Source organism: Hypomesus nipponensis, chromosome 23 (assembly GCF_054491055.1).
Source record: "Hypomesus nipponensis isolate SF chromosome 23, ASM5449105v1, whole genome shotgun sequence".
Classification (NCBI taxonomy): domain Eukaryota; kingdom Metazoa; phylum Chordata; class Actinopteri; order Osmeriformes; family Osmeridae; genus Hypomesus; species Hypomesus nipponensis.
Window position 1 is genome coordinate 23,749,880 of NC_140383.1, and position 16,165 is coordinate 23,766,044.

The 16,165-nt window shown below is 46.3% G+C and overlaps 2 protein-coding genes across 5 annotated transcripts in view; both read right to left on the reverse strand.

Moving 5' to 3' along the window:
* myo3b (myosin IIIB) overlaps window positions 1-13,065 on the reverse strand; it is a 63,032-nt gene extending 49,967 nt beyond the window's left edge. Inside the window, exons 1-9 of the mRNA XM_084689621.1 lie at window positions 12,944-13,065; window positions 12,674-12,710; window positions 11,996-12,064; window positions 7,331-7,514; window positions 5,760-5,894; window positions 4,838-4,942; window positions 4,497-4,596; window positions 3,590-3,666; window positions 2,408-2,553 (exon numbers count right to left, since the gene is read on the reverse strand). Coding sequence (XP_084545747.1) covers window positions 2,408-2,553; window positions 3,590-3,666; window positions 4,497-4,596; window positions 4,838-4,942; window positions 5,760-5,894; window positions 7,331-7,514; window positions 11,996-12,064; window positions 12,674-12,710; window positions 12,944-12,950 — 860 coding nt within the window. The 5' untranslated portion in view covers window positions 12,951-13,065. The remainder of the gene's footprint in view (window positions 1-2,407; window positions 2,554-3,589; window positions 3,667-4,496; window positions 4,597-4,837; window positions 4,943-5,759; window positions 5,895-7,330; window positions 7,515-11,995; window positions 12,065-12,673; window positions 12,711-12,943) is intronic.
* An 840-nt stretch (window positions 13,066-13,905) lies between these two features.
* The window catches only part of ubr3 (ubiquitin protein ligase E3 component n-recognin 3), a 41,389-nt gene continuing 39,129 nt past the window's right edge, over window positions 13,906-16,165 (reverse strand). For all 4 annotated transcript variants that reach the window (XM_084688429.1, XM_084688432.1, XM_084688431.1 and 1 more), the window contains one exon: window positions 13,906-16,113. In XM_084688429.1, the coding sequence (XP_084544555.1) occupies window positions 15,996-16,113 (118 nt within the window). In that variant the 3' untranslated portion in view covers window positions 13,906-15,995. The remainder of the gene's footprint in view (window positions 16,114-16,165) is intronic.

A 16,165-nucleotide genomic window follows, 5' to 3' on the forward strand; every position in this document is an offset into this window, starting at 1 on the left:
AACTTTGCAGCGAGAATATTGGCCCAAGTAATTAACCTTCCCACATATTGAACAGCATCGTCTTAAGTTTCCATAATTAATTCGGCAGCTTACACTTTTACAGCTTTCCTCTTTTACACGCCCCATTACCCACATCTCTGGTAACCATGGTCCCCACATATATGTCAAATCGCCGGCGAAATTACAGCCGGCCGTCTCATCATAACACAGGGCATATAATCCTGAAGGTTCCAGCATCTTGGAGGTAACAGAAACAAAGATGAGGGGTGCATCTACAACACCATAAAACATCTACAAAACCACACTGAACATCCACGACACTACAAAACACAACACACTGAACATCCACAACACTACAAAACACAACATCCACAACGAGTCAGTCCCAATATCAAGCTGCGTTGAAACCATCTCCAACCAACCAACGTGAACCTGCAACCTCTTAATCTGCAGCCAAATGCTCTAACCACCGAGCTAGACCCCTCAGCAGTGCTGTGCTGGAGAACAAGGGACACAGAAATACTTGGACAACTTTGGAATTTAAACTCTTATGTTGGTCTGGATGTTCATGAATAGAAATAATCTGATTTCAGGAAGATGAGTGTCTTGGTTGGGTGTGCAAACCCTAACATGTGCAGGCACGTTAAGAACTGCAGAGAAGGCCCACTTCCCAAGGGCACTCCTTCATCAGCACCAGCTCTTCTGATCAAAGCTCGTAAGATAGTCAATTGAAAAGGGTGCTCAAGCATGGGAAGCTCTTTTCCAGGAAGATACTTCCGTAATATGACATCCAGCTCTTCAATACGGGGAAATAGAGTGTCCCAGTCCCCTGTGCTCATCAGAGGGATGCTCCCGAGCATCACTAGCATGGTGTTGGAAGGCATTTCCCCTGTTAGGATCACAGTCCTGACACGACAGGCAGGACGCACACGCGTCTCCCCTTGATTCTGACTGCCTTCCTGCATTGATGGGAGAATATATTTGAGATAGATGACATGTTAACAGAATCATTTCACGGTTCAGTGCCCCCCCCCACACTGTGATTTATCGTGGAGTCGCCCAGCCAAAGGTCCCAATTCACACGATTTATGGACCCGGGCCAAATATCTATTTTGATTCGAAAGAGAGACCCCAGCCTCAATAGCGTTAGCTGGTAACACGTGTCTAATTCTATTCAATCCTTTAAGTCGGTCAAAGAGAAGAAAAGCTGATAAAAGAAACGTATAGCTAACGTTATGTAGATGCATTTTAGCGTTGCTATCATGGCCTAGGCTAGATGTCAGCCAAGGATCCTTGCAGTTGCATCTCTGAAGCAGTTTCATTTACGGAACTCGATACACTTTGTGTATCACAGTGTTGTTTCGTGTCCAACAGTCTATCAGAAGTGGTCATGACTGCCTCGGAATTAACCTTTGCAGACTTTGAAAGTCCATCTTCTTCTTTTACAACCCACGGGTATTGAGCCCTTTCAGAGAGCTCTCTCTCCCTCTCTCTCTCCCTCCCTCTCTCTCTCTCTCCCTCTCTCTCTCCCTCTCTCTCCACACAGATAAGAATGTTGCCGTCTTCTCTGTGATTTTGGAGCCCGAGACAACCACTGAGAATCCTTCCTCAGATACAATCCATGCCACCGGTCCTAAATTCACATCAGAATGGAGTTGTGACCAAAAGCTGCGATGACACCCATAGATTCCTGCTAGACAAGGCACGTCTGTCTCCCAGCTGGCTCATGGGGGGGGGGGGGGGGGGGGTAACATTGTGATGGGAGGCAGCTGACAGGCTCATCTCAATGTGAATGGAGCTAATCACCGATGCAAATTGCAATCAGGGGGGGCCATATCCTCACCTAACAGTTAGATAATTGCACGATTGTGCTGATAACCAAAGGTCAGCCACTTGTACCATCGAGGCGTTCACATAATCTTTAATCAAAAATTACGTCTGCATTGGAGGATATTGTTCGATTAAATACGTGTTAAATCAAGAAAGTGTTGTTCTTAATGACGTGGAGTTCTGTAGTAAGGATTTTCAAGATAAAGAACAAGGGAACACATATATATATATATATATATATATATATATATATATATATATGTGTTCCCTTGTATAATAATACTATGTAATACTATTTATATATATATATATATATATATATACACTATATAAACTGTATAACAGTTTTATACATTTACATGTATATATATATGTGTTCTACATAAATAAATAAAAAAACTTGGGTGCATTTCGTAAAAATGTTCAGTGTAGCCTTCTCAGACAGAGAGAGAGACAAGGAAAGAGAGACCTGGAGAGATTTACACATTAGGATTCCCTCACTATCCTCCCATCTGAAACTAGGGCCTCAGGGAGAGCCCAGTCAGCCGTGTGCAGAGGGCGCCCCCTGGTGCCTCACCGTGGGATCTTGAAGAGGGCTTTGACGGGGTGCATCTCCGACAGCGGGGGGTCTCCGTCGGCCAGCTCGATGGCCGTGATGCCCAGCGACCACACGTCGCAGCGGGCGTCGTACGAGTAGTCGTACTGCTGCTCGCAGGCGATGACCTGGAACAGAGAGAGCGCGGACGTGAGGCGAGCCTGTGGCACAGCGCTCTGACCACTCAGAGGAGGGGAGGGGGGAAGAAGGGAGGGAAGAGGGGAGGGAGGGAGGGAGGGAGGGAGGGAGGGAGGGAGGGAGGGAGGGAGGGAGGGAGGGAGGGAGGGAGGGAGGGAGGGAGGGAGGGAGGGAGGGAGGGAGGGAGGGAGGGAGGGAGGGAGGGAGGGAGGGAGGAGGAAGGAAGGGAGGGAGGGCTGCCCTGCTACAGTGTTCGTAACCTACTGTTTTTGTACATCATCTCTCAGTGATAGCGGGGAGCTGGGAAAGAATAAGCCCTCTGCAATGCAACACAAAAGACAGTTTCTTCTCTGCTCCAGCTTTGCTTCCCCCCACAAAGGGAAAATAAATACTTGAATGAAACAAAACACAGAGAGAGAGAGAGAGAGAGAGAGAGAGAGAGAGAGAGAGAGAGAGAGAGAGAGAGAGAGAGAGAGAGAGAGAGAGAGAGAGAGAGAGAGAGAGAGAGAGAGAGAGAGAGAGATGCCTTGCTGGAACAGGGAACAGCGGGTCAGAGAAGTTGTCTTTGGTGCGCTCGTCCTTCCCTTACCGTCAGTAACCATTACCCACACCACAGTTTACAGCTGGCTTTATTCTAATTGGCCCTGAGGACCCCCTCCTACCAGCACAATCATCGCGCCTCATTTCTGCCAAACAGTAATCTGGGGCCGGCCCAGACTCCCAGCTATTAACCTTGAGGAGACCTCCAGAGCAGGGCGTGCACAATGGAACAATAAGAGGAGGAGGAGGGGAGGAGGAGGGGAGGGGGGGGAGGAGGGGGTAGAGAGAACAGCACAGCCACAAACCTAGACCAGTCTGTCTTTCAACAGCTCATAAAACACATCTACTGATGCTCGTATAACCCAACAGCCATGTCAATGAACATTAACATGTTGAAGAGTCTTTCATATTACCATTTGGCGGGGAGGGAGGGAGGGAGGGAGGGAGGGGGGAGTTTAGAGGGACGCAGCAGGCTAGCAGACTGACCTCGGGGGCCATCCAGAACGGCGTGCCCACGGACGTGTTCCTCCGCATGCGTGCACTGGTCAGCTGAGCGGACACACCTGGACAGAGTTTAGCATTGTTAACACCTGGACAGAGTTTAGCATCGTTAACACACCTGGACAGAGTTTAGCATTGTTAACACACCTGGACAGAGTTTAGCATCGTTAACACACCTGGACAGAGTTTAGCATTGTTAACACACCTGGACAGAGTTTAGCATCGTTAACACAAACCCCTGCATTCAAACGAGCATCCGGGCTTGTTAGGAACATCAAGGCAGTATATCACATTGATGGGAAATTACAACCGCATGTTTGTAATTATATACTAAGCAGCATTGGGTTTGAGTGAATATGGTAATCAATCAATAAAAAAACTTCCACTTCCATTTCCTGTGGCAACCTGCCATACCGTGATAACTATTGGCAATAATAGTCTCAAATTAAGTGGGACAGATTTTTATCAGCAGGGGTCTGTTTCATCTGTGAGACAGAGAGGATCGCAACATGCCCGAGGGAGATGGGAAGCTATTTACTAGAACAGCTTTCTTTTTTATATGCAAAGGATCAAATAATGCAATTCAAATGAGCAATAATAGCCTTAGGTTAAGGCTCTGGCCCATGAATTACACAGATGCTACACAGAGCGAGGAACTAAGATCGTCTGAATAAAAAAGGTGATTGTCCGTGTGTTTGGGTTTATCTGATGCTTTGTCGATGATGCCACAGGATTTTCCCAACAACAGATGAGTCATCTGTCAAACAAAAACCCGCACAAAACAGACTACGCTAAAGATACTGTCAATGAACTCCCTTTGGCATATTTCTGGGAACTATAAGAACTATAATTGGGCTAAATTGCCCCTCAAGAGCAAATCAAAGGCTGTTACCAAAGTCAACGAGTTTGACTCCTCCCCTGTTTGTCAGAAGGATGTTGTTTCCTTTGACGTCACGATGGATGATCCTGTTGTTGTGTAAATGCTGCAGGCCCTGTCAGGGAGGGGGGAGCACAGGGGGGCTTGATAAACACCAGCAGCCCCTCTTCAACAAGAGGGATCAATATCATTTAAATGCACTTCAAATAAATCAGATCACTGTCATGCATATCAAAGGACGCCCCCCTGCCCTGGTCGTAGCTGGGTAAACCCCCCCCACAGACCCCTGTGGAAGAACCCCCCCCCCCCCCCCCCCCCCCCCCCCACATTAGCAGCGTTGCGGAAGTCCGTCTTACGGAGAGGGCGCCAAATAAGATGTACGCGATAACGGGCTCCTGCAGTCTCTGGTCTCGCATGAGCAGGCCCTTGATGAGCTCGGTGACAGAACCACCGTTGCACAGCTGGGACAAAGAGAGACAGAGCGATGGAGAGACAGAGACAGGGAGAGAGGGAGGCAGAGAGATGGAGACAGACAGAGAGACAGAGAGACAGAGAGAGAGAGGGAGAGAGGGAAGGAGACAGAGAGAGGGAGAGACAGAGGGAGGTAGAGAGATGGAGACAGACAGAGAGAGAGAGAGACGGAGAGAAGGAGGGAGAGAGGGAGGGAGAGAGGGAGACAGAGAGAGGGAGAGACAGAGAGAGGGAGAGGGAGAGAGAGGAGGAAACAACAGTAAGTCGTCCATTACTCACTGTATGGATTATGATTCATGACCTGAGCCATCTCGGCTCCCCCTCCAGTCAGGCCTCTCTCTCTCTCTCTCCTCGCCCTCGCCTGGCTCATGTTTTCATGATGGGATTGAGATATCTGCAGGGAACCTTCCAGACCCTCGCAGTTCAACGCTGGGGGTCTTGATCAGAGTCATCTACAGTAAATCTGTTGTTTCTGTGAGACAGAGGCTGCTTTGACATCACGCAGCAACAGTCTTAACCGAGGCTGGATCTGGCATGTTTAGACTGTATCTGAGTCCTTGTGCAGAAGTGTGTGAGGGGACGTGGACTGGGTGGGCAGAGATAAGGTCCTGCAGCACGTTCCGGCTTCAACACTTTTGACAAACACATTTTATAGACTAAGTTATGCCTTTAACAGCAGCCACATCTAGTATATAAACCCTTGTATGATGAATTGCTGTACATGTGTTTACCATGCTACTTAACTGTGGGGCCTTGTGACAGGTGCTATACAGTTCTGTCCAATGAAAGACCTTCAAATGAGCTCACCTCCAGAACCAACCAGAGCTGCCCTCCGGAGATGTTGTCGGACTTGTAGAACATTCCGTAGAACTTGACCACGTTGGGGTGGTTGGACAGGGAGCGCAGAATGTTGTACTCCGCCTCGATCTCTTCATCCACATCCTTCGACAAAGGAGGCCCCAGTTAGCCAACATGACGTTCTGTACAACGCTGCGCTACAGCACCATCACACAGACTCTCTAGGAAGCGTAGCTTCACGCAGTGTACCCCTCTGGGGTCTCATGGATCTCTAAGCGGAGCAGGTTGATCTGGAGGTGAATAAACTGCAACATGGGGCCCTTTGATCAGGGCAGAGACCTAATAAACACAGAGAGAGGCTCTGGCTCTGACTCCGGCTCTGAAGGACTCCGGGAGCTTCTCTTTATCAGTTTAAATCTCAGGGGAGGTGAAGAGAAACAGTCAGAGAGGCAGAATTCTTCTTCCTGGATGTGTGAGCGATAGTGTCAGCAGTCTAATCAAAGAGAGGGATGAGGGAGGAGGCAGCTACATCTTCATGGGCAGGCAGGGAGGGAGGGAAGGAGGGAGGGAGGGAGAGAGGGAGGGAGGCATGGAGGGAAGAAGGGAGGCAGGGAGGGAGGGAGAGAGGGAGGCAGGGAGAAAGGGAGGCTGGCAGCCAGGCAGGGAAGGAAGGAGGGAGAGAGAAGGCAGTCAGGCAGGGAGGCAGGGAGGGAGGCGGCCAGGTAGACAGGCTAGGAGGGAGGCATTGAAGCAGACCATCAGCCAGCCAGATAGATAGACAGGCAGACAGACAGACAGACAGACAGACAGACAGGCAGACAGGCAGACAGGCAGACAGGCAGGCAGGCAGGCAGGCAGGCAGGCAGGCAGGCAGGCAGGCAGGCAGGCAGGCAGGCAGGCAGGCAGGCAGACAGGCAGACAGACAGACAGGCAGACAGGCAGGCAGGCAGGCAGGCAGGCAGGCAGGCAGGCAGGCAGGCAGTAGCAAATCCAGGAGGAAGATTTCACACACAGAGGAAACACTCCTCTTCAGCCCCCAAACACAACATGGCCCCTCAGCCGTCTGGGCGCCCATCACAGACCGACAGGGAGGCGGAGCCAAGCAGAAGGAGGCGGAGGTCTCTGGCAGCTAGCAGCACATCTCTGGGTTGACGTGACAGGGAAATAGGAGGAAAGGAGGGTGCACTGACTGGTAAGGATGAGCGGGGGAAATGCGAGAGGATGACATGGAAATAAACTTGACGACAGGAGGGAGACAGCTGGGAAACGTAGGCCACCCGTGTACCAGAAACGGGAAACCCATAAGCTTTGAAAACAGTCGAGAAGGAAGGAGATGGAGGGGAAAGTCAGGTGACCACTTACTCTGTTTGTATGGCTGGAATACTGAGACAAGCCAAACATTGGTAAAGAAAAACAAAAATGATTTCCTTTATTCATATGTTCATTTGATTTTGACCTTTTTATCACAGATCTGCAATGACATTTCGTCAGGAAAAAGGAAATGTCACTTGCCAGATCCACAGAAACCATGCTCTCAGAGTCAGCACGATTCAGCATCGTTGTATTTTCTCCAGACTTACGTTGATCGGGTCCAGGACTTTGACAGCGGCCTGACTGCCATCCTTCTTGTTGGTCACTCGGTAGACCTTTCCATAGGTCCCCTTCCCGATGGTCTCCACGATATCCCAGGCTCCAGACGGATCGGCCAGCTTCTCCAGACCGATCATGCTGGCCTTGTAAGGGTACAGTCCATACAGCGACCGCCTAGAGGGTCCACAACCAACATGAACGCCTCAGCTGAGATGAGCCCAGAGGGAACCCAGGCTAACCTCCCCAGACAGAACGCTGCACCCCACAGTCCAACAACATGATTAAACACAAACATCACACGTTCAAATGATACCTTCCATCCACTGTTTGTGAGATGGGTTTTAAACGATTTCAGCATTTGTAACCAGCGCAATCTTTTGTAATCGTAGTGCAAAGTTTACAGAAACTAAATTCAATGTTAATCCCTCCCAATGCTTCTACCCTCTGAGGAAATCTCTTCTAATCAAGAAACACAAACTGGCTTCCCCACCGCACACAGGTCTTACCTCATGACAGCCAGCAACACTGTTAGCCTGTTACGACCACAGGGTTACAGCAACACTGTTAGCCTGTTATGACCACAGGGTTACAGCCAACCACCCACTGATGTTACAAGCATACTGTTACATTCTGTCCCAGCCAACCACAGGGTTGAAGCCAACCACAAACAAAAACACATTCTCTACCTACGGAAAATAATACACAGCCACACACATGCTGCTCCTATATCCTCTGCTCGTGCTCACTGGCACTGCACATGCCAAGGGAGCCACTTAACGGGTTTAACAGGCTGGAAGAGAAAGCTTACACCCAGTCGGGTGACTGGACGCCTCTTACTTACACTGAGACTGTTATTTTGTCCCGACTCATCAAGGCATCGGACGGAACACTCTAATGAGCGAAGACCAGCATAACACAGACTCTCGCTTCAAACTTGCCAACAGACAACACGGAGACCCCCCCCCCCCTCCCCGCGTGCGCCGAGTTAGTCTTCTCAGCGGGGCCCGCAGTGCGCTCAGAACATCTCAATCTCCTCGGGATCAGATGGATTTACCTGGGATTAACTCGACAAGCGCTGCCCTCCAACCACTGAACCGAAACCACCCTCACGCAACCACCAACATCCTGCCTGCCGTGCTCTGATCCCATATGCAGCACACACAAGTCAGCGTAAGTGAAACCATGACCATGAGGATTAGTGCTTCAGCAAACACAACGCATCAATCACAACAGGCTCTATAAAGTCATGTGTCTTCAATACATCACTGATTCAAACAGGTGACAGTTTATATGTACGAGTGGCATAACGTGATGTATTAAGAAATTATATTTACATGCTCTGACCAAATGTATGTTTTGGGCCGTCCGAGTGATGGATTTGTGCGTAGACGCGCGAGTGTGTGTGTGTGGATGTTTTTCAAACTGTTTGTCATCGAAATGTCACGCGTCACGTCGTGTGACCCTGAAGGAGAGCGCTGGAGAGGGGGGCGGAGGCGTTTATTTTGGAGCGCAGGTTGATATGAAAAATGTAAACCATGTTTAAACCACGGTGTCTGTCTTTCCCTGCAGGGGCGTGTGGGTGTATTGATGAGCTGCAGGTTGAGGGATGACGTGACACCCTGGACGGACGCCATCATGACCGCTAGGAGACTCGTCAACACACAGCAGCACAGCACCGATGACGGATGTCCTTCACTGCGTCCTGCGTCACAATGCGAAGGGACTCAGAAGCTTTGCGGGGGACGTCTGAGCGTGCGACACAGAGAGAGGACGTCTGAGGGTGCGACACAGAGAGAGGACGTCTGAGCGTGCGACACAGAGAGAGGACGTCTGAGCGTGCAACACAGAGAGAGGATGTCCACAGATCTCACTCGCAGTCCGTCTTCACACGAACACAACCTTATCGCTCATCAACTGGCCTGGTGCCATTCCAACACCACGGTGAATAGCCCATGGCTTGCGCATACAAGATTAAAAAGGCTGCTTTAATAGCATCCATTACAGTCACTGCCATTTCCATTGTACGCACGGTGCATTGAACGTGTTGCTATGAGGCTTGTTGCCCGGGCGTCTAAGACAAGCTTTTGTAACAAGTGGCTCATATTCCACAGAAGCAGCTGTGCCCCAAGACAAGCAGCCAGCATCATGTCCCCATTCAGCAATATCAACTTGCTCCCCAACAGTATCTAACAAGCTCAAGAGTTCACGAGCACGGCTTAAAATAGCATCTTGCTGATGGCAAAACTGTTATTTTTATAAACCATTAAATGAGCTTTATGAAAGTAAAATGTGCCATTTAAAAGGTTCAGACTACAACACAAAAAACCGTACATGAATAATCAGGTTGCCCGGCAACATTTTCTTGTCTTCATGATTGTCAAGAAAGACATCAAAATCTGCCAATATGGTCCTATGGTCAACAAAAGAAGCCCTGCTATAAAACAGTTATAAAGTCAGTGAGCTACATAAAACATTTAAAAAAAAATTGTAACAAAGTTGGTTATTTGCATTTGCATATTCAGTAAAGAGATAAAATGCCAGATCATCATAAAATGTCATAAAACTTAAAAACGTATGCATACCTGTGTCTGATTAATGATGTTGAGTCAAGTTCTGCTGAAAGCGTGCGTGTGTGTGTGTGTCCTTGTGTCTCTGTCTGGGGATGGTGCCCACTAACATATCCCTGGATGAATCATGCAAATCAGCCACAATTAATTATTAATTCAGTAGTAATCTGCAATGCGATCTAGTGTTAAATATTCAGGGGCCAGATGCATCCAGTCATAATGGTGGAAGTTATGAAGACTTGTGTTACATGCTGGTAACCAGGAAGTCCAGGATAGTTACAGGGTCACATGACCCCTGCACGCCCCCTCTTTGTAAATAACCTACGCCCTGAACAGATGTTAGATTCTCCACCTCGCCATCTATGTCCTGACACATTCATGCACCAGGTCAGGTTTACACTGCATTAAGAAACTGAACAGGACGTCATCCTCACATGTTCATGCAGCACTGTGAAGTGTGCTCAAGATTGTGTGTTGCAATGTGATGTTGTGTTACAATGTACCTACATGCTAAATGGGCACAGCTATCAAAACACAACGCTAGTTTGCCGTATAACACCAGTCCCAGTCATGCTGCCAGGCATTCAAATCCACAGAGCTGAGATGCACATTCATGTTTTCCCCTTTCAAACAGATAACTGTCAGTAGACAAGACTATATTTAAAATTTCAATTCCAAACATTATTAAAAGACATCCAAACTAAACGCAGCATGCTCTCAGTCAGAAGATGGAGCAACCAAGAGACAGCACAATGATGTCCAGTGACTGTGATACAGGCTGCCTCTCATCACACAACGATGGAAGCCTTCAATTGTTTTGGCTCAGGGCTACACTGACCGGAGGACAGGAAGGGAAAGAGAGAGAGAGAGAGAGAGAGAGAGAGAGAGAGAGAGAGAGAGAGAGAGAGAGAGAGAGAGAGAGAGAGAGGAGTAGAGAAGGCGAGAGAGCGAGAGCGAGCGAGAGACAGAGAGCGAGTGAAAGAAATAAAGAGAGAGCGAGATCCCTAAGAACTGGACACCGGTGTAGCTTGATGAGCAGGCTCAGGTTCTTCATTGTCTGCTGCAACACTGTGTCAACATGCCACACACGATCCTGTGACCTCACTGCTATTGTGTACACACAAACTCATCAGGACTTGAGTTATTCAGTGCAATTGTAGAAAATGTGTACACAGACACATGCAAATATATAGACATTCATGTTGGCTTTTATGCCAGTAATACATAACTGGCATACAAGCCAACATGAATGTCTATATATGTGCATTGTGAGGTCTAAAGAATGATCCCCAACGCATGGTCCAGAAGCTGCACCTCACAGAGCAGATACAGTAACTGTGTCAGAGCAGAAATAGGAGCCATGGTTTCTCAGAGGAGACCTTAACTCTTGTTAGGCATACTGCCCTCAGACCCCGAGGCATACTGCCCTCAGACCCCGAGGCATACTGCCCTCAGACCCCGAGGCATACTGCCCTCCAACAGGTCGTTAGCATCTGACACCAAAACCAGTGTTGCAAAAGGTAAAAGTGGTTAATCTCATTTTCTGCTTCCGTCTAACTCTCTCTCTCTCTCTTTCTCTCTCTCTCTTTCACACCACACACTTGATAGGCTACAGCATCTTAGTAACTACCAAGCCACCACACTTTACTGTGGTAAAAAAAAAAAAAAACTCAGTTCCTTAGCTATAATCCCTGTTAAGGGGATACGAGGAGGCTTTACAGTAAATCCTTCATCCTCAAAGTCAAATCATAAGACCACATACAGAAGATGTCCTCTATCTCAGCCTCAATGGTGGAGAGAGAGAGGGAGAGAGACAGAGAGGGAGAGAAAGACAGAAAGACCGAAGAGAGAGGCGAGAAAGAGAGAGATACAGGGATCTCACACACTTGGAGCAAAGGGAAGGACGATCTTTAGGTGTATTTAGAAATTGAGACCAACAGCCCATTGTTCATGCAATTTGCGTTGTACTACTTGGGGGGATTTTGAGGATAATTTGGCCCTGATACCATATGTACAAAACATCTATGTGATATGTACAGGCGAATGCTACAGATAGTAGGATTCACGGTATCTGGTCCCATCTCTCACCAGATCCTGCCATGGAGGTGGAAAAACTCTTTTGCCTTGAGGTGATTTTCGTCTGTGTTTCCAAGACCCCTGAGTATTGGGTAAAAACAGCGCACCTAATTATTGGCGATACAAATAAATAAATAATTACATTCAAAAGAATGAGAGAAAAAACCTGTCAAACACTGACGCAGTTTTAGCAATCCACTCACTCAGTGTCAGTCTCTTTTTATGTCGACCACGTTACGTAAAAGAAATGCAGGTAAATGACAAACTTAAAATACAAGTTTGTTTAGAGCTACTTGAGACATGCACAGCTATATAGCTATTATGTTAGGCCTATGTTTAATCTACAGGGATATGCTAAGGCCTCATCCAAGATCTAGATTATAGGCCTGGATGATTTAAGATAATTGGTCATGCATCTCAGGTGAAATAAAAACATTGTCAGGGTACTTTAGCTCCATCTAGCTAACTAGGCAACACCTACAATGAGTTTATAACTGTCACTTCATCGTAGAGAATCTAAAACACAATCTTAAGGAACACGGGTTTAACTGGATATCCAGTTAAACCCGTGTTCCTTAAGATTGTGTTTTAGAAGTCATACTTTCGATGCCACAAAATAATACTTTCTAAGAAACATCTCGAAGGCACAAGAAAAAAGAAGAATGACAGTCGGCTAGATTGGATGCCTACCCTGCCGTTGTTGCCCCTGTGTTTCCATTAGTGATTCCTGCAAACAGAACAAAGACAAAAGGTACACATAACTTTGACGACTTTTCTGTTGACATTGCCACAACTGCCTACCAAGCATCACTCGCCATCACAAGTTGGTGACTCAATCTGCGGCGCATTTCTCCTTAGATTGCTGTTACTGTACCTCCAAACCCACACTTTCAAGGTGCTCAGTGTAATATACAGTCAAATGATTTGTCAATCAATATAAATGTATTTTGTGTATCTTACCTTCCATGGCGACATATCCGAACAGATTTTCTCTCTTTCCTCACTTAATGCAAGAGGGTAAGTGAGGATTAATTATTAACAGAAACTTGAGCACCTCTTGCAGGAAACCAAGCTACCGCACCTGAACAGACCGTATATCCGTATTACTGGTTACCAAACAACAACAAAGTAAATGTTTAATATGTTCGTAGGCAATTCTTTGTCTGCAATTGATGGCAATATGCCATTGAAAATCGACGTTTCATATAGTCTTACCGAGACTTGGGAAAACTAAACTGTTAAAGTGTAATGTTGGAATTGCTGCGGATATAAAACCCTGTGAAAGCGCCTCCATCTACGTAGCATTTGTTTACTCTGTAAACTATCTTGCTGGCATCAGCTGGATGTCTCGCATTTTCTCCCAATTAAACAAGATTCCACAAAACAGGCTTTGTAGGCCCTTGTTCATTAGGTGAGAGCCTCCATTGTTTGTAAAACTTCAACCCACTTTCCCCCTCAGTGCACAAACAAGTTCGATTTGATTAGCGTTTATGGCTTCACTGTAACAGACGAGTATTGCAATGGCCTCTGATGAGGTGACGAAAATGCGAAGTGTTTCTTGAGTCACATCTTGTGCTGGTTAACATGACGGACTGACCAACTTGTATATACAAGGCCCACACTATGGCTTTAAAATCTTGAGTGGAGGGAACTATGAAACCTGATTTTGCTTTCAGGTTTATGCTGCACTTCCCAGTTGGGAGTAAAAGCAGGATGAGCACGTGGCGATGAGAGCAAATCAATTACAGGGCTTCCATGAAGAGTGCATTAAGGTTGACATGCAACCAAAACACATTATATTTAATTGCCAAAGTGGGTACAGGAAATAAATTGTTCCAGACACGTTTTTAAATTCTGTATGGGGACATCAGCCCCTGAAACACATTATTAGCTATAATTAGACCCCAAAAAACAAACAGGAATCAGTGTGTTTATATTTTATTCACATATGTTACATTTTGCATTAAATGTCTAAGTCACACTTCCTGATCCAACTCAGAAAGCACCTACAGTAATGTACTGTATTCTTTCTTTCCATCCATACAGGAGAACACGCAAAGAGCTTTCAGTTAGTGTCCAGGCATCCCCCTTGGCCACTCTGTTGCGGTCAGGTACAGACTGAGGACTGTAAAAGAAGAGGCTCGGGGAACATCAGAGTAAACAGATAAGCAGCATGCGTGAATTCAAGAGGAAATCATTCAAGTGTTTGCCTAAAAGAAAAAATATCCTATTTCCAGCACAATGTGGACCAGCAAAACGTACTAACACCAGCATTAATCAACCAGGGATCCCACAGTACATTTTTTTTTCTTTCCAATATCAAAAGTAACATGAATATTACAGGCACAGCTGGATAAGTGTCTACTCATTCGGAGGGGGAAATGGTGATTGAAACTAAGCATTTGAAACAGTTAACTCAAAGGAGGCGCTGAAAACGTGCGTGTGTGTGATGGGTACTGAAGATGCTCAACTGAATGCATCCATGACTTGTCGGTCAGTGATTACAATTTGGAGTAACTTGTATGGGATTGTCTACTGTATGCTTAGCTATTTTGGATATACATTTTGGCAACCAAAAACATACAGACGAAGGTAGGTGACAGTGCGGAAAATATGATCTCCTGTTATTGTGATACAGCACTAATAGACTGATGACACTTCTTAATAGTTTCACACTAGGTAACACAATGAATACACAAACAGACCAAATGTTATCCTTCAGATCTCTCTCCCCCCTCCCGTAATCTCCTTTTAATCCAAAAGAAAGAGTTGTTTGATATGCCCACAACATTTCACAACATTTACTGCATCTTCACAGAAAGGGCTCACTGAAAGCATGTGAAGACATTTGAACATTCGCCCAATGCCCAATGACTAAAAACCTTTGAACTGCTAAATTCCTCACCAGCACAAAATTATAAAGATTTCCCCCATGTAGTCGGAGTATTCCACATCAGTATAAATCTAATCGTGTTCAACTTTACAGGAAGAAAATAACTATCGAATTTGTGAAAAATGTAATACTAAGAACTATAAATCAAATGGGGAAACATGTAAACTGAAGGGGACAGATGTACTTTGATCCACACGAGTCTGTCTGTACTTCAGTCTACTGGATTTGGTCTGGGAAACGACTGTCTGATGTTTCTCTCAGAACCAGCGAGGCATAGTAGAAGGGAGGACTGTGTGTTGAATCCAGAGATGACTGCACATCTCTCAACACTGCAGTGAGCTTCAGTCAACAGACTGTCTCCATCTCCCGTAAACTCAAAACCTTCACCATTTTTTTTTGTTTTTTTTTTTTGAAAAAGAAAAATAATCTTTACAAAGGTAAAATGACTTAAATCGAACAATGAGCAGCAGCATTTTATTTAAATATTAAAAACGTCGTATTTTAAACTACAGCAAAAAAATTCCTGAGGATGAATTGCAACTTGACGCCCCAAAAAACGAACCTTTGTTTTGTTTGCAATAAACTGTGTTGATGGGTGACTTCTCCTGCTTTCCACTATGTTCCATCCAACACTCATTTAGCAACAACATCGCTACCCTCACCAGGAGTTTGAAACCCATGCCAGCAACGCGATGTTGCTTAGATGAGGGATATGCATCAACTCATACATGGAGACAAATGAGCGTTACTCCAACCAAGGGAATCAATTTTTTGTTGTTGCAGAAAACAAACTATGTTGGGCTTGAAAAGCCTTCTAACCCTATCTTTTTCTCTGGGCAAGGTTGTGCTTTCACTTATCCAGCTTGTCAAATTTAGTTTCTCCCTGTTGAAAACCACACGGTAAATCACTTAAATAAACACACACACACACACTTGTTAGTCTTTAGGCATGATTGTACACCAAACTTCACATAAACCAAGGCTGTAGCAGCACCACTCTCACTGCATGTTTGTTTATATCACATCATAAGATTCCCAGTTTCACAGAGGCAGACACATTAAACCATGGAGATTCTTTTCCACCTGGAGTTGCGGGGCTGTGGTGTATGCAGGGCGTCTTCACAGGCCGTTGTAGTGGGGCCCCCAGCGCTTGTTGATGTGGTCGAAGGTGTGCGAGACCCACTGCTGTTCCAGCACGCGGTACCTCTCTTCACAGAGGAACAGGGGCTTGCCACGGCTGGAGGACAGGGATTAAGATACTATTAGGGTTGTTATTTTTATTCTTGTTC